The sequence below is a fragment of the Mobula hypostoma genome, chromosome 6 (assembly GCF_963921235.1).
Source record: "Mobula hypostoma chromosome 6, sMobHyp1.1, whole genome shotgun sequence".
In the NCBI taxonomy this organism is placed as follows: Eukaryota; Metazoa; Chordata; class Chondrichthyes; order Myliobatiformes; family Myliobatidae; genus Mobula; species Mobula hypostoma.
This window is the reverse complement of record NC_086102.1, coordinates 44486515-44505409: the sequence shown is the minus strand read 5'-3', so window position 1 is coordinate 44505409 and position 18895 is coordinate 44486515. Positions and strand designations below refer to the sequence as shown.

At 42.2% G+C, this 18895-nt stretch overlaps 1 protein-coding gene across 3 annotated transcripts in view; it reads left to right on the top strand.

Moving 5' to 3' along the window:
• The window catches only part of LOC134347997 (immunoglobulin superfamily member 3-like), a 243433-nt gene that overhangs the window by 27570 nt on the left and 196968 nt on the right, over nucleotides 1–18895 (top strand). Inside the window, exon 1 of one of the 3 annotated variants that reach the window (XM_063050726.1) lies at nucleotides 6683–7069. The exons of 1 other annotated variant lie outside the window; for it this stretch is intronic. In XM_063050726.1, the coding sequence (XP_062906796.1) occupies nucleotides 7030–7069 (40 nt within the window). In that variant the 5' untranslated portion in view covers nucleotides 6683–7029. Of the gene's footprint in view, nucleotides 1–6682; nucleotides 7070–7517; nucleotides 7553–18895 lie in introns of those variants that run through there. One more of the 3 variants, XM_063050729.1, reaches the window with a different exon arrangement.

The following is an 18895-nucleotide window of genomic DNA, read 5'->3' as shown; positions in this document are numbered from 1 at the left end:
GTCCTTTAACTGTCTCTGAAGAACACTCAGCTGATTGTGACAGAGGGGAGGAATATCTACGGCAGAATCATGGGCGTCTGTGAATGTGTTGATGACAGATCACAAATTAATGAAGGGTAGCTTGAATGTCAGTATGTAGAGTTAAATTATTAAGAAATAAGTATTTTTCTTTCTCCTACAATTTCTTGTTCAGGTATTTTTCTGTTCTTGCCATGCACCCTCTAGTTCAAGTGACACTAACTATGACTGGCAGTGTCACCTGATTGCTACTCAATACAACAGGTAGTACTGTTCAGCCCAGTAATCCAGTTATCACTACACTTCACTTACCAGTAAAATGATGAGAAGCAGGAATCATTTTCCTCTTAATCTCTGAAATGGAGACACGTTGAGGGTGATTGGAACACCCATGCTTAATTGATGATTGACAGCTCCTAATTCCATGCAATGCATCCTGATAGTCTAACATGCAAACTCATGGACTTGTTTGACTTTGCTAATCATTTGGGGGAAAAACACTTAGAATGTCATAGAAGTCTATACCAGTAAAAGTGTAAGAGTTGTCTAACATCGTGTTAGACGTATCTCAGTAGTTACTCTGTAAGATTCTTAAAAATAGTAGCATAGTGTATCTCATTAATATTGTGAACAATATGCAAATTACATAGACCCTACTGGAGGGTACTTTTATTTCCTTGACAACCAGTGTTTTGTTATATTACTGGTCTTATAGTGCATTGTTCTGTTCAATGAAATGAGGGATGTTTTCTCCCAGAATTAGAACACTCTACTATCTTCTTCCACTCATTATACAAGACACTGAGGAAATGTAGCTAAATTTCCCTCTAGCTGTACTACACGATGATTTTTTTTACTTTCCAAACTCTGATTCTATGGGAAAGTATTTCATTGCTCCAGGTGATAAGATAGCTCTAATGTAAAGTGTTACTTGTTTGAGCACTTTTTCAATGATAATTGTGATGACATTAATTTGAATGACATGAGGCTGCACTTGTAGCTTGTGTGGAGGAAGTGTCTAGATTAGGCATTTTACTCTGTGTGTTAATTTTGCTTTCTGCTCAACAGAGACTGTTAGCTAGGTTTTGGTATACTGCATGGGGCAGCCCGAGAGGTCAACGGTGAAGTTGGGGATGTTGTATTAGTTACTGTAATTGTATGTTTGACATTCATTTCCCTCAAAGTCAGCAAAACAAAAGAGCTGGTCATTGACTTCAGGAGGGAGTCCCTGCACATACTACTGTCTGCATCAATGGTGTTAAAAATGAGAGGGTGGAAAGTTACAAATTCCGAGGAGTGAACATCATCATTATCCTGTCTTGGTCCAGTGATGTAGATGCTATGGCCAAGAAACCTCACCAACGCCTCTTCCCCAAGAACCTAGTAAAATTTGACATGCTTCCTTTGACCCTCACCAATTTTCATCACTGCACCATAGAAAGCATCCTTTGTAGATGCATCACAGCTTGGTATGGCAACTGCTCTGCCTGTGACTGCAAGAAAATGCAGACAGATGTGGACACATCATGGAAACCAGTCCCTTCATGGACTCTGTCTACACTCCTTGCTGCTTCAATAAAGCAACCAATATAATCAAAGACCTGACCCACCCTGGACATCCTCCATTCTCCCATCAGGCAGAAGATAGAAAAACCAGAAAGCTTCTAGTTTCTACCCTGGTGTTATAAGAATATTGAATGTTTCCCCAGTATGGTAAGATGGGCTCTTTACCGCACAGTCTACCTCATTAAGATTTTGAACCTTATTGTCTCCCTACACTGCACGTTCTCAGTAGCTGTTGCACTTCATCATTGATTATCTTGTATCACCTCAATGCACTTTGTAATAAATTGATCTGAATTAGTAGTATTCAAGACAAGCTTTTCACTGTTTCTCAGTGCATGTCACAAAAACAAACCAATTCCAGTTATTCTTGTGTTGGATCCAGATCCATGGGATTTAGTTGGGGATGGATCAGTTTCATTTTAGAATTTGATTAGAATGGATTGTGTGTAAGGCCTGGGACTGGAGCCATGCAATATTTAAAAATTTCAATAATAAGCTTTATTCATACAAATATACTGTATGCAAGAAAAATCAGAGCACTGTTCAGTCCATACATTCATAATGTTATTGATTCTGTATATTTGTAGTTTAGGCATATTTTCTGTATGTAGCCCCTGGAATGGCAAAGCATCAAATGTTGAGAGGCTCCTACACAGGGCATAGCCCCTCTATGTTTAGTAGTAGAAGGACCCAAGACTGCAGTCCTTCTTTCACATCGTCAGCGCTGAGCCTCAGCATAACTATTATCAGGTACTGCTGTAATCTGGAATGTGCCAGTCAACAGCATTCCCATAAGGACACCCCACTGTACTGGAAAGCCAACAAGTGTCTGGCAGTCCAAAATCTGTGTCTTTCACCAACCTGATGATCTTGCAGCAGTACATGATGTCTGCATCCACCTACTCCCCTGGAAACAATCTAGAGATCAGAGTCCTCTGTTACGCTGCTGCTCAGGATGAACCTTAACAAGGACCCTCCTATCATCAATGCACAGTGCGTAAAGAGGTGGGCAATCGAATTGAATTGAATTGACTTTATTTCTTACATCCTTCACATACATGAGGAGTAAAAATTGTTACGTTACGTCTCTGTCTAAATGTGCAATGTGCAATCATAGTAATTTATAATAACTTATAATAAATAGAACAGTCAATGAAACATACAAAAACACTCAAATCAGTATGAGTTAATCAGTCTGATGGCTTGGTGGAAGAAGCTGTTGGCCTCAGCTTTTATGCTGCGGTTCTGTTTCCCGGATGGTAGCAGTTGGAATAGATTAACTGAACACCACTCCACTCCCTTTGCAATTTTTGCCCATTTCTTTCTCAATTTCTGCTAAAACATTGTTTACATTGTTTACATTTACATCATTTATTATTATATTGTAATTTGTCCTTTACTGTACCTATTGTCTTGTTTATTAATTACAGTATGGTACTGTCTTGCACTGTTTTGTGCACTTTATGTAGTCCCATGTAGGCCTAAAGTCGAATGTAGTTTTGTGTTGTTTCACGTCATCTAGTGTAGGTTTTTGTTGTTTATGTAGCACCATGGTCCTGAAGGATCGTTGTTTCGTTTTTACTGTGTACTGTACTAGCAGTTATGGTTCAAATGACAATAAAAGTGACTTGACTTGACTTGGTTGGGGTGACTTGGGTCCTTAATGATCCTTCGGGCCCTTTTTTCACACCTGTCTTTGTAAATGTCCTGAATCATGGGAAGTACACAACTACAGATGTGCTGGGCTGTCCGCACCACTCTCTGCAGAATCCTGCGATTAAGGGAGGTACAATTCCCATACCAGGCAGTGATGCAGCCAGTCAGGATGCTCTCAGTTGTGCCCCTGTAGAAAGTTCTTAGGATTTGGGGGCCCATACCAAACTTCCTCAACTGTTTGAGGTGAAAGGCACTGTTGTGCTTTCTTCACCACAGAGCTGGTGTGAACAGACCATGTGAGGTCCTCGGTGATGTGGACGCCTAGGAACTTAAAGCTGTTTACCCTCTCAACCCCAGATCCATTGATGTCAATAGGAGTTAGCCCGTCTCCATTCCTCCTGTAATCCACAACCAGCTCCTTCGCTTTTGTGACATTGAGGGAGAGGTTGTTTTCATGACATTGATATGTCAGAGAGATGGCTTCTTCCCTGTAGGCCACCTCGTTATCGTTTGAGACAAGACCAATCAATGTAGTGTCGTCGGTAAATTTAATTAGCAGATTGGAGCTGTGGTTGGTGACAAAGTCATGGGTATACAGGGAGTAAAGGAGGGGACTTAGTACACAGCCCTGACAGGCTACTGTGTTGAGAGTCAGAGGGGTGGAGGTGAGGGAGCCCACTCTTACCATCTGCCAGTGCTCTGACAGGAAGTCCAGGATCCAGCTACACAAGGCAGGGTGAAGGCCGAGGTCTCTGAACTTCCTGTGGATTTATGGTGTTGAATGCTGAATTGTAGTCCAAGAACAGCATTCTCACATAAGCATCCTTCTTCTCCAGATGTGTAAGAATTATATGTAGCGCAGTGGCTATTGCATCATCTGTTGTGAATTGTAGGGGGTCCAGTTTGGGTGGTAGCAAGCTGAAGATGTAATCCTTGACCAGCCTCTCAAAGCATTTGCTCATTATTGAGGTGAGTGCGACAGGACGCCAGTCGATCAGGTATATAACCTTGGTCATTTTTGGTACAGGGACAAAGGTGGATAATTTGAATCATCAGGACACTCTACACTTGGAGAGGGAGAGATTAAAAATGTCTGTAAACACACCTGCCAGTGGTGCTGTGCATATCCTGAGTACTCGCCCTGGGACACCGTTCGGTCCCGCAGCCTTGCGACTGTCCACTCGTTGGAAACATCTCTCAGCCTCAGAGATGACCAGGTTGCTGGTTGTAGTGGTGGCTTTCCTCGGAGGCTCGGAGTTAGTGACATTGAACTGAGTGTAAAAGCGATTGAGCTCATCTGGGAGAGAGGCCGTGATGTCGACGGCACCACGACGTTTGGCTTTGAAGTCTGTGATGGTATGCAACCCTCGCCAAAAGTCACGTGTGCTATTCGTTATGAATCTTGGCTCAATCTTGTCCCTGTATTGTTGTTTCGCAGCCGTGATAGCTTTGTGCAGATCGTAGCTGCTTCTCTTGAGCTCCTGCTGATTGCCAGCGGCATAAGCTCTGTGTCGCACAGTAAGTGTTGCTCGCACGGAATTATTGATCCAGGGTTTCTGGTTCGGGACGACCCTGACCGACTTCTGGGGGACAACATTGTCAAGGCACTTCCAGATGAAGCACGTGACTCCATCAGTGAACTCGGAGACATCCTCATCATGGAAGACATTCCAGACGATGTTATCGAAGCAGTCCTGCAGCATGGAGGCCGACTGGTCAGACCAGCAGTGGACGGTTTGAACCATGGCTGCCTCTTGCTTCAACTTCTGCCTGTATGTTGGCAAAACCAGGATTGAAGAGTGGTCTGATTTTCCAAAAGCTGGGCGAAGGGGAGCTTTGTAAGTATTGCGGAAGGGAGTGTAGCAGTGGTCAAGTACCTTATCTCCACGAGTGCTCACCTGGATGTGCTGACAAAACTTCAGAGAGACGTTCGTCAGTGATGCACGATTAAAGTCACCGGTGACGATGAAGGCAGCCTCCGGGTGTGCAGTCTCCAGCGTGGTGATAGTCTCGTACAGTTCCTTGAGAGCCAGGTCAGTATCAGCCTGCGGTGGAGTGTACACTGCTGTGATGATTACAGCTGTGAACTCCCTAGGCAGCCAGTAGGGTCTGCACAGCAGCACCAGGTACTCCAGGTCTGGGGAACAAAAGGATTTGAGGGCATGCACATTCTGGGGTTCACACCAAGCATTGTTGTCCATGAAGAATACCCTTCCTCGTTTACTTTTCTCAGAGAGGTTTATTGACCTGTCCACCCGGAACAGGGAGAACCCAGAGGGCTTGAGAGTGTGGTCCAGTATCTCCTCCATCAGCCAGGTCTTCACAAAACACAAAACGTTACATTCCTTGTGTCATTACCATCTCAGCCATTGCAAAGCCAGCATCTGTTGGGAGTTGGACATTATTCTGGTGGGGAGGAGCCCTCTTATAGCTAACTGGGTCAGGTCTTAGTGTTGTTGGTGAGTTCTGGCAATGAGGCATGCTGCCGAATGGTCTCGACAGTCCGCTTAGGAAAGCATCCCACAGGATCCACCATGTTCTTCAGAGCATCCCCTGCTGACCCCACTGCCTGATCGACCTGAGTTCAGAGGTATTTCCTGAAAGAACCATTCCATGAAGGACAGATAGTGTTGTAACATCCAGCGGAATGGGACAGTGTGTGAATGAAGCCAGGCTCACCCTCCCCAACCAGGGACAGGTAAAACCTCAGGACAGAGTGACACAGCATGCTTCCGCACTTCAGCTCCATGCACGGCTTGATGCAACCCTGCATAAAGATGGTCAACAGGCCAAACATAAAGTTGGGTAACCTCCTGGCTCAGCTCTCTGGGGACCTGCACATCATGACCCATTGGCCACATTCCCACTTATATTCCCAGGTGAAAATGAGTTGTGCAACTTATATATATTTGTCTTCTCTTATTTTGTTGCAAATTATGGGAAAAAGAAAGGGACCAATTCACTCATCTATCAACCAGAGCAGATATATCAGTTCCGTGATCCGTTACTCACTCCAGATAGCAAGGTTGCATATGCATTAATAAATTAAAAGATTGGAGCAGGTCTAATTATAGTTCTATCATCTATGTTTAATTTATTTTAACTAGAAATGACCGACAGCGACAGCAGAGCTTTTTAATCATTTTATTCCCTGATTCCTTCCAGCTATCGGCTGTTTTGGTAGTCGCGTACGACACAGCCAACCTATATTCCTTTGTGTATGTGTGTGTGTGTGTCTCTGGCCCTCCTTTGTATGTACGCCTGTTGGTTTTGTATCACGGCCTCTCTGTTCCTAACCAAACTGTACTAACGTCTCTCTAGGACCCCTTTACCTCTACTCTGTTCGAGGCTTGTTCAGCCCACATTTCCACCTACGCTTTGACGTCGTGATCCAGCCTCGTCTCCTCCACCCTCGTTGTGTAATTGGATCCCATTCCGGCTGTTCCAGGGCGGCTCCCATGATTCAAACCATCTTATAGCCGGAGTGCGTGTGTGTTCGCAGTGTATCCTAGTAGCTGTTCCAATGAAATGAAACGCAGAGGAGCGCTGGACCATACCTGGCTCTAACCCTCAGCGAAATCCACCCTCGCCCTCTTACTTCATACACAGTGTTCGGCACTGCCTCCCCCGAGCTCCGGCCATCTCTCCTCGTGTACCTTCAGCGCGGAGACGCGGGGGTCCAAGCTGAAGCCGGGACCTTCACTGATTTCGGATAGTTGTTAAACAAATCGGGCTGTAGCGCGTCGGAGGCAGAAGCATTGTTCAAGCAATTGGAATCAGCGGGCGAAAATGAATTACCTTCCCATCCAGTTGATAGTTTTGTTCTTGGGTGAGTCGCTATGTCTGTTAGTTAGTGGAACTCTACGTTCTGGGATTTTGAATTGTTAATAAAGGCAAATGCTCGACTTAAAAAAAAAGGTATTGCTGGATAAAAAAGTACATTTTAAACCGGTTAAGAAAATACTCTTTATGGTATGAATGTGTGTGTATTTAAATGGCTTCAAATGCGCTTGTGACATTTTGCGAGCCCGGGACTAAATATATTTAAATCACTTGCGCTGAACATTTAGTCAATCTCAGAAGTGGTTACTATCTGATCCAAACGTACAAAGCAGAAAACGTCACGTCTTTGAATATCGATACTCAGTTGGTCCATTTTTTTGACCTGTATATTTTTTTCGGAGGGTGGGGGTGGGGGTGGGGGTGGGGGTGGTGATGGCGCTGGAAATTTAGTGAATATCACAATTAGATATCGCTGTCGCCAGTCGGTATAGCCGTTTCCTTTTTGTTCATTGACAGTTTGCCAGAACTGGTAAGGGTTACCGTTACCATTGAATTTTGGGACTGCAAGCACTATGTTTGTTTACATGACTGTTATCAGTAGAGTTGATTAATTTCTCTCCAGGTTGGCTAAATGCTCGTGAAGATTATTGAATTAATTTCTGGTTTTAAGTTTATTGCATAATTTGTGATAATGCCGCAGGCAAAGAATATTAATGTATCACTTTATGTAGCCTTAGAATCAAGGAAACAGTAGTCCAATTCTAGTCTATCAGATCGGGTCTTTAATGTCCTCTGATCCGAATTTAAGCTGTATGCTCAGCTGCACATGGTTAACAATATAAGAATTCATTTGAATGTATTAGAAATTATTCCTCCTTTAGCACATTTTCATTTTTGATTTGTATCTCAGTAATCCTTGTAGAAGTTAAAACCATAACACTGAGTTGCTCCTTGTGCGTTCTGGAAATTAAAATTCACCCCAAAGAGGTGGTTTATTTTAGGAAGATTTATTGTATTCATCCAAGTGAGAATGAGGCACTGTTCTATTTTGAACATTCAGCAATCATGTCAAACATTTTTGAGTTAGACAGAAAATGTATTCTTCCAAATGTGTTTTTGCCATAACAGGCTCAGGAAAGCAGGGCTTGCTTTGCAAAGTGAATTTTTCGACTCTTCTTTTGACTGTTACTGGTGGTTTGCAATCCAATTTAAAGGTGAATTTTTCAACTCCCACAGCACTCACTTAAATTGGGAGCACAGCAAATGTAACGTGCACACTTCCATCAAGAGCGATCTGATCCTATTCACCCAGCCCCGAAGTATGGAATTCAGGGGAAGAGGGGGAAAGCAAACCTGTGTGATTCAGGGGAAAGAAACTGAAGAACTTCTATTCCTCTCTAAAGTCATACCATGGTAGCAGTTAACAAGTAACATATTGCATATGGCTGGAAACTTATTCTCACATGCAGCTGTGAAGTTTCCGCTTAAATAACTGAATCCTTTCTGCATGTTTTAGCACTTCCTTCCAAAGAGCAATGAACTGCTAATTTGTTGTTAATGGATAATATTAGCATTAGTCATGTCCTGTGTTTCAATCCAATTGAAATTAAATTTAATCAAATTAAGCTGTCTCCCACCCCATCATTTTAGAGAGTGATACAATTCCATATCTCTTCCACTTACCGCATGAATTTCCCTCAGTCCTCCTAGCCAGTGCTTTCGTTCTGCCACAATAATCCTTTGAATCCATTTCCTTGACTAAGTGTTTAGAGGATGAATTATGTTCTATTCCCATTTCTGGAGCTCTGATATCCGTAACTGTGTACAGAGACTAAAATGCAACACAGTGTTTTGTGACAAAGCCTTTCTTAACCTATTATGAACCCAAGATTCTGCAGATGCTGGAAATCCAGAGCAACACACAAAATACTGGAGGAACTCAGCAAGTCAGCAGCATCTATGGAAAGGAATAAACAGTTGCCACTTCTTGATGAAAGGTCTTGGCTCAAAATGTTGATTGTTTATTCCCCTGCATAGATGCTGCCTGACCTGCCCAGTTCCTCCAGCATTTTGTGTGTTAACTGATAGTGATGTTCCTTGTTCTGTATGCTATGTTCTGGTGAAACCCAAGCTCCCATTTCTGGTTCCCCATTACCTCAGTGTGTTCAATCAGCATTTACTGTGCAAATCTTTTGCATCCAGCAGTGCAAGTCATTAAGGAGCAGAAAGTGAAAATGAGCAAAGCACATGAATTATGAATTGAAGTACTATGATCAGTGCATTTTCGAACAGCTGGTGACACTCATGCCCAGCTAAATAGAGGCATTGCCATACTTTACTGTCATAAAAGCTGCCAGCACCATGGGAAAGTATTTATTGGACATGAATACATGATGTTGCCTTAGCTGTCCTTTTGAGTGTAGCCCTGTCCAGAGGCTGGTCCTCTGCCTGTAACCATAATTGTTTACATTGTACTCTAGCAATTTTTATCTTGTTGAGCTCAATTCTTTACAGATTTTGGGGCTGTAAAAATTCACATCTATTTCTGTGTTGGTTGTGAAGCCGATCTGTGTCCATCTGCAAGGAGGGTTAGTCCTTTCAATTAATTTTTCAATTAGTCCTTTAAATTTGATCCCAATCTCTCTACAATTCCCAGTCATAGAAACAGGATAGTTTAAAATTTCCTTTCTGCAATCTGCAAGTTTTTCAGAACTTAATCCACAGAAGTCTCAGCAGATGCATTTTGGATTTTTGTGTTTTTTTTAAATAATTGAAGGTCATGTGAATAGTGCAAAGAAAAGCTCACTGTTATATTTGGCACTGTTTATGTTCCATTGCTTTATTAAAATTTATTAAGAAATTCAATAATATAGCTCTCTTCATAACCCCAGCAATTTTAGCAATTGGCATGTGTTTCATGCATATCCACTTTAATGCATGATGTTTGATTATTTAAGTACTTTTATGTCTTCAAGTGAACACTTAATGAAAATTGCATGACAAATTTCAGACCTCTGGTTAAAGCTGGAAAAACAGTTCATGTGATACTGGCACAGACTCTTTGTTTAAAACTGTAGCAGTTCGATCCACATGGTTTGTGCCCTTTAATATTGTAAATGACTATTTTCTGTTGCACAGTAACAAAACTTACAGCTTGTATAGTCTTCCTCTTTGTAAAGAATAGAGTTGGGGGCGTAAAGGGGAAATTTAGGAATTTTGCTAGTCTTGCTTCGCCAGCTACTGCTATCTCAAAGGTTTCCAAGATATTTTAGGTGGGTGTAAGGAAATTAGATACTAATGAAGAAAGTCCATCATCTGATGCATTTGCTATTATTACATTTCTAAGAGGCAGATGCTGTTGTTTTGTGGATTATAAAACAATTCATTGCAATTGACTTGTGTACTAAATGTAAAACGTTGCAAATATTATCTTCTGGATTTGGCCACCCAGAAACAGCTGTCCATTATATTATTCAAGGCCAGCAGTTGCAACATGCCTTCTCTCTTCTTCCCCTCCCTCCACCAACCCGCCCCCCCCCCCCGGGTCCCCCTAGCTCACCAATCCCAGGCAGTTTTCCAGATTCAGACAGAAATTCTGAAAGAACCCATTAAACTATAATTAAAGCCACACACATCAAAGTTGCTGGTGAACGCAGCAGGCCAGGCAGCATCTCTAGGAAGAGGTACAGTCGACGTTTTGGGCCAAGACCCTTCGTCAGGACTGTAATTAAATGTGTTGATTTGACATTATCTTCCCAGATCAAATTAATGATTTTAAGAGAAAGAAATTTAGCCCCACATGATGAGTAAATTGGGTTTCTTTTAAAAATCTGTGAACTGTCTCACTGTTCACTATGGGTTTGTTTTAGACTACAACACAAGAATTAAATTTGGATGTAATGTTATGTGATTTCATGTGTTGGACTGGGACATTGTAAAGTTTGGATATAGGTAATCTTTTTGGAGTTTTTAAAATGGAAGGAAATGTAAAGCAATGTTGGCATTTCACAATGAAGTGATACAGATCTGTGACTGCTATTCTTGGAACAAGAGTGTGATTACAGTCTCACTAAGTGTTGTGATTTGATATGCCTGCAGAATCTTGTTTACCTGCTTCACCCCACCTGCCGTGAGGTAGAAATCTGCTAGATGTTCATCTACTTTGTTTTTTGTTATTCTTTTTCCAAAGAAGGAAGCACGTAAGAAATTTAATTACTAAATTAGTCTGAGTTGTGATCCAACTTAGCATGATCAGCATGTGTAGTTTCAATTATTTGAGAAGACTCTGCCACTGAACCTATACATAATGAATGGAGTGTTTACGTGAGGTTGTCAATTTATGTTCATTTGCAAATGATTATGGGATTCTCACTAGTATGATTCAGCAATAGGGCAATATTGCAATAGCCTGTTCCAGAGAACAACTCTTTGGCCAACAGATTGAGGAACCGTTATCTTGTGTTTGAATTCTGGTCAGTTCCTCTCCTCTCTCTGATAATTGCACTTAATAGAACTTGTGTCAGCTATTGTAGGGCATTTAGACTTGAAGATGATGCAGAAGACAGTGGCTGATAGATCATTTGTGATAACCAGAACATCTCATTTAACCCTTTCTCCGTCTGAGTGATGGGGAAGTAGTACCTGCATTTGGGAAGGGAATAAACCAACATATTATTCTCCGTAACTTCTGCCACCTCCAACAGGATCCCACCACTAAGCATATCTTTCCCTCCCCCCCCGCCCCCCGCTTTCCGCAGGGATCGCTTCCTACGTGACTCCCTTGTCCATTCGTCCCCCCCATCCCTCCCAACTGATCTCCCTCCTGGCACTTATCCTTGTAAGCGGAATAAGTGCTACACATGCCTTTACACTTCCTCCCTTACCACCATTCAGGGCCTCAGACAGTCCTTCCAGGTGAGGCGACACTTCACCTGTGAGTTGGCTGGGGTGATATATTGCGCCCGGTGCTCCCGATGTGGCCTTCTATATTGGCGAGACCTGACGCAGACTGGGAGATCGTTTTGCTGAACACCTATGCTCTGTCCGCCAGAGAAAGCAGGATCTCCCAGTGGCCACACATTTTAATTCCACATCCCATTCCCATTCTGATATGTCTACCCACAGCCTCCTCTACTGTAAAGATGAAGTCACACTCAGGTTGGAGGAACAACACCTTATATTCCGTCTGGGTAGCCTCCAACCTGATGGCATGAACATTGGCTTCTCTAACTTCCACTAATGCCCCCCCCCCAGTTATTTATTTATATACACACATTCATTCTCTCTCTCTCTCCTCTCTCCTCTCTCCTCTCTCCTCTCTCCTCTCTCCTCTCTCCTCTCTCCTCTCTCCTCTCTCCTCTCTCCTCTCTCCTCTCTCCTCTCTCCTCTCTCCTCTCTCCTCTCTCCTCTCTCCTCTCGGTTCCCCCCCTCCCCCTTTTCCTTCTCCCTGGGCCTCCTGTCCCATGATCCTCTCACATCCCTTTTGCCAATCACCTGTCCAGCTCTTGGCTCCATCCCTCCCCCTCCTGTCTTCTCCTATCATTTTAGATCTCTCCCCTCCCCCTCCCACTTTCAAATCTCTTACTAGCTCTTCCTTCCATTAGTCCTGACGAAGGGTCTCGGCCCGAAATGTCAACGTTACCTCTTCCTAGAGATGCTGCCTGGCCTGCTGCATTCACCAGCAAATTTGATGTGTGTTGCTTGAATTTCCAGCATCGGCGGAATTCCTCGTATTTAACTCTTTTCTTAACTGGTGATAGCGTTGTTGCTGAAGGTTAGAAGAGATTAATGGCAGTTGTTTCATTTATCATGAAATGTTCTTCTCCTTGCATACATGCCCTTGTCCCATGTCATTGGGTATATTTAAAATGGAGGTTGATGGATTCTTGATTAATAACAGGGTCAAAATTTACGGGGAGAAGGCAGGAGGATGGGGTTGAGAGATATTTTGGAACAGCTGAGCAAATTTGGGCCAAATAGCCTAATTCTGCTCCTATGTCTTATGGTCTCTAATATGGCAATTGTATTTATAACACCATAAGATATAGGAGGAGAATTAGGCCATTTGCCTCATTGAGTGTGCTCCACCATTTCATCATGGCTGATCCAATTTTCCTCTCAGCCACAATCTCCTGCCTTCTCCCTGTATCTCTTCATGCCATGACCAGTCAAGAATCTATCAACCTCTGCCTTGAATAATACATGAAGATTTGGCCTCCTCAGCTACTTGTGGCAATGAATTCCACAGATTCACCACTCTCTGGCTAAAGAAATTCATCCTCATTTCCATTCTAAAAGGAAGCACCTTTATTCAGAGACAGTGTCCTCTGGTCTTGGACTCTCCCATCATAGGAAGCGTTCCCTCCACATCCACTCGATCAAGGCCTTTCACCATTTCATAGGTTTCAATGAGGTCACAACTCATTCTTCTGAATTTTAGTGAATACAGACCCAGAGCCATCAAACGCTCTTCATTTGACAAGCCACTCAATTCTGAAATCATTTTCTTGAACCTCCTTTGAACCCCCTCCAGTCTCTTTCTAATGATTTAATTTCATTTTTTACCAACCGAGCAAAGCTGCCCCCTCTGCCTTACTGCCTGTCCTTTTGATACAATGTGTATTTGGGCATTAAACTCCCAGCTTTAATCTTTCAGCCATGATTCAGTGATGCCTACAACATCATACCTGGCAATCTGCAACTGTGCTACAAGTTCCTCTACCTTATTCCGTATACAGTACTGTGCACATTCAAATATAACCCCTTCAGTCCTGTATTCACCCTTGTCGATTTTCTCTGTCTTTTACGTTGCAACTCATCCTGCTGACTGCAAATTTGCCCTATCAAGAGCCTCTCTCTCTATGCATTGCCTCTGTTTGTAAACCAGTTAACTCACCTTCAGCACTATCATCCATCTTTCCTATAATATTTCTTGCGTTGAAATGTGTGCAGCTCAGGACACTCGTCACACCACGCTCAACATTTTGATTCCTAACTTTGAGGTCTTACCAACATCTGCCTCTTCGACCTCTCAACTTCCTCTTCTGGCACTCTGGGTTCTGTTCCCCTGCAATGTACTGCCTGCACTCATTAGTAAAAATATACATTTACATGTAGATTCCTTTCCCCCCGCCTAATTGAGAATAGCTATAAGATTTCTTAATCAGGATGGCACTGTAAATTGTAGATTTTTAAAAAAGATTTGCACTTACCTTCTTTTGATAATAAGTACTTCAAAAGGCAGAAATCTGAAAAATAAGAAAAAGCTTAAAATAACTCTGCAGGTCAGACAGAACGAAGGAAAGATGATCAACCTGAAATGTTATCTCAGTTGCTTTACTTCACCAATGCTGTTAACCTGCTGAGCACTTCCAACCTTCTTGATTTTTTTTTGCTTGTTGCAGCCTGGCCTTTGTGCTCTGACCATTTGTCCTGCAGTGTTGCCTCTCAATTTGTCAGCTGCACACAAACTGCTTGTGTTGTTAGTAGTCTGCTCTTTGTAAATCACATGCTGCACAGTTGCTTTCCCTTGTCTTGTTTTTGTGGAAACTCATTACACTGCTGTAAAAATCCTAGTGGTGAAATACCCAACTCGTACTGTACATGTTCGACTCGACTAGCATTGTTTTTCTTGAAGCATAGTCTTTCAAGCTTTCTGCACATTGGAGCTTTGTCAATTGATTGGCCACTGGTTTTGTACCATGCTCATTAGGAATTGTTAGATAGTCTTGGCTTAAAAATACAGCCTGGTATGAAGCAGGGAAAGCAAATAAAGACATTGTAAATCATGTAAATCTGAAATAAAACCAATTACTGTAAATACTCAATGTGTCAGACAGTATTTGAAGAGAGCACAAAACAATTAATGTTTCAGGTTGATGACCCTTCATCAGACATGCTGACTATTTCTATTTCCAGCCGATTCTGGTTAAGTGGGCCAGCGGTTAATCGGGCACCCATTTATTTGAGACAAATCTTAAAGAACAAAAACTAATTAAGAAAATTGCCAGGTTTTCCTTTGAATATTTGGGACACCATGCTGCTTAATTAGGACTAGAGACTGTTGCCGAACCAGTTTCTAACTAGCGTCAGCTGTGCACACTTGTGTGGCCGTTAGACACTACATGGTTCTTCGAACAAGAAGTTTTTCAATGGCATCAGTTGTGAGTGCTTGTTTTCAAAAAGCAGCGATTTTTGTCCCTAATAGTTGGTGAGAAATCAGCGTCAGACCTGTTTTGCTGACTGCGGTTTCAAGCATTCGGACTTGGAGATGTCATAAACAGCCGGGAGTGAAAACAAAACTATTTCACTACTTCAGCAAATTAGGAACTACAAAGAATTTGAAGGTATTGACAATCATCTTAAAATGTTGCAATGAATATGAAGATTTGGAGGATGCAATCGTCAAAAGCGTTGCGTGAAGGCAGTCCATTATCTGCACTTGGTGTCTGTGCTGAATTTTTTCATTCATAGTCAGAAGGGTGTGGCAACGTGCACTGGAGGAATGTCTCCATTGATGTCTAGGAGCCAGTACAGTTTTATAATACGATAGTAGTATTGGTAGTGTCCTAAGTTGCTCCTAATAGCATTTAAACACATATTTGTTATTCAGTTAAATGGTAGTTTGTCTTTTTTATATCTTTTTAACTAGTTCCATAAAATTTTGGCTAACTGAGGAGCTGCTTAATTGAGTAAAAATGTGCTGATCCCAATGTGTCCCTGTATTAATATCATTCTAAGTTTATATTTGTGCTGGTAGTTTTGTTTTATTTAGAGAGGATGGGAAAAGCCCTGCACGTGCTGTTGTTTGTCCTTGCCCTTGGTACGGCTGAATGGACTGATTGACTGACTGCAACGCATTCTGTAAAGGGTTATATCCTGCAGGCATTGTGGACCCGATTTGAATGTTTAAGGTAGTGGATGGGTTGGCACATAAGTGGGCCACTTTGTCTTGGATGGTTTTCAACTTGGGAATTGCTAGAGCTGTTATGAAACAACTTGGCTAGTGCTGTTGATAAATCTGGATGCCAGCTCTGGTCTTCAGGATTCAAAGTACATTTATTATCACACAATATATTACAATATATTTAAATCATGCTTATAGTCTCATTACCCCATATTCATGTAAATTAAATTGAATCGTAATATTGAAAAGTAATAATTTTATTATACAAAACAAAATCTAAACCCACTACCAAGAAAAGCTGTTTGGTAAAGAAAGAAAAAAGGAAAAAATCCTTATCATTTTGTAAAACATATTAGCCAACATCTGTACATAATAACAAATCAAAGATTTTGAAAATAATTCAAAAATAGTCCCCACAATGTTAGAAATTCAGAAATTGAACAACGAACCTTCTCTAAATTTAAACATGACATAACATCACTTAACCATTGAGTGTGAGTAGGCGGAGCAACATCCTTCCCCCTAAACAACAATGCCCTCCTAGCTATAAGAGAAATAAAAGCCAGAATGTGCAAATCAGGTGTCTCCAAAATAATATCTTTTCCTCCAACAATACCGAATAAGGCAGTAAAAGGGTTAGGTTTAAAATTTACTTTGAAAAGTACAGAAAAAGTTTGGAATACTTCCTTCCAATATTTTTCAAGACACAGGCATGTCCAGAACATATGATTAATGAAGCTTCTCCATTGTTACATCTGTCACAATAGGGAGATATATCCGAATAAAAACGAGACAGCTTATCTTTAGTCATGTGGGCCCTATGGACGGCTTTAAATTGTAGGAGGGAATGACGGGCACATAACAATGAGGTACTATAATTGATATATATATATATCCTCCTGTACTCTGTATTCTTTTATGTAAGAAATCAATAAAAATATTGTAAAAGAAAGTACATTTATTATCAAAGTATGTATGCCGTATACAACCCTGAGATTTGTCTTCCCTCCAGACAGCCAGCAAACAATGAAAACCATGGAACCCGTTCAATGAAAAAGATCAAATCGCCCCCAACGTGCAAAGAAAATCTTGTAAATGGCAACAAAAAAAACCAAGTGACAAACACAGAATATAAAACACGCAATTGAAAGAACCCAGGCATATTCAGTTCAGCTCAGTTCATCAACTGCAGGCTACCGCCATCAAAATCGCCCAAAATAGCAACCAAAAAAAGGAGCGACCATAAATGTATCATAACGTGAATGAGAGTCCCATCCTCGAACCGCGTGGATTGCACCTTGTATCATAATGTGATCTGCAGAGTCCCATCCTCGAACTGCGTGGATTAGACCTTGTATCGTAATGTGATCTGCAGAGTCCCATCCTCGAACCGCGTGGATTGTACCTTGTATCGTAATGTGATCTGCAGAGTCCCATCCTCGAACTGCGTGGATTGTACCTTGTATGATAATGTGATCTGCAGAGTCCCATCCTCGAACCACGTGGATTAGATCATAGTCATACTTTATTGATCCCGGGGGAAAATTGGTTTTCGTTACAGTTGCTCCATAAATAAATAGTAATAGAACCATAAATAGTTAAATAGTAATATGTAAATTATGCCAGTAAATTATGAAATAAGTCCAGGACCAGCCTATTGGCTCAGGGTATCTGACCCTCCAAGGGAGGAGTTGTAAAGTTTGATGGCCACAGGCAGGAATGACTTCCTATGACGCTCAGTGCTGCATCTCGGTGGAATGAGTCTCTGGCTGAATGTACTCCTGTGCCCACCCAGTACATTATGTAGTGGATGGGAGACATCGACCAAGATGGCATGCAACTTAGACAGCATCCTCTTTTCAGACACCACCGTGAGAGAGTCCAGTTCCATCCCCACAACATCACTGGCCTTATGAATGAGTTTGTTGATTCTGTTGGTGTCTGCCACCCTCAGCCTGCTGCCCCAGCACACAACAGCAAACATGATAGCACTGGCCACCACAGACTCGTAGAACATCCTCAGCATCATCCGGCAGACGGCTCTGACCCTTCTTGTAGACAGCCTCAGTGTTCTTTGACCAGTCCAGTTTATTGTCAATTCATATCTCCAGGTATTTGTAATCCTCCACCATGTCCACACTGACCCCCTGGATGGAAACAGGGGTCACCAGTACCTTAGCTCTCCTCAGGTCTACCACCAGCTCCTTAGTCTTTTTCACATTAAGCTGCAGATAATTTTGCTCACACCATGACCATGTATCATAACGTGAATGAGAGTCCCATCCTCGAACCGCGTGGATTACCTTGTCAAAGACCCAGAACTCCAGCACCATCCTCCAACAGCATCGAGGGAGAGAGACCATTCAAACGCAGGGACCTTCCTTCGGACGTAGCGAGCAAGAAGGAGACAGAGAGAGAGAGAGAGAGAGAGAGAGAGTCACATGCAGACACCTTCCTCCAGCAGCAGCAGCAGCAAGCGAGAGGCTGGTGGAGGCCACTGAACAGCCCCTCACCTTCCGCAGTCTTCCTTGGCGAGATCGGTGAAAAATTGAGTCAATCATGGGCTTGCTCCTTGACCTCAAAGCCACTAATTTCACTTGAAGCCTCACAAAACTCTCTTGGAGATGAGCTCAATCAGCTCGAAAACACATCACAAAAATGTAGATCACAGGCTCGAACAATAGCAGGAGCAGATGTTTTATAGAAGCTCAGTTTTGGGCCAAGCCCCAGAGTTGTTTTAGGAAACAACTTTAAATGATTTTCTACTCCAAATAACTATGAAGATGTAAAGTTATTGGATGTTGAATATTCCACAGTTACTTTGCATTCTTATACCCCTAATATATATTCCTCTCCCCACTCCTATTAGTAAACACCCTGTACTGATAGACTGGGGTTTAAAACTAGACATGCTCAGCAAATTGGATCAAACAAATGGAGAACATTCTGTCGTGCTGCTGAGTGTGG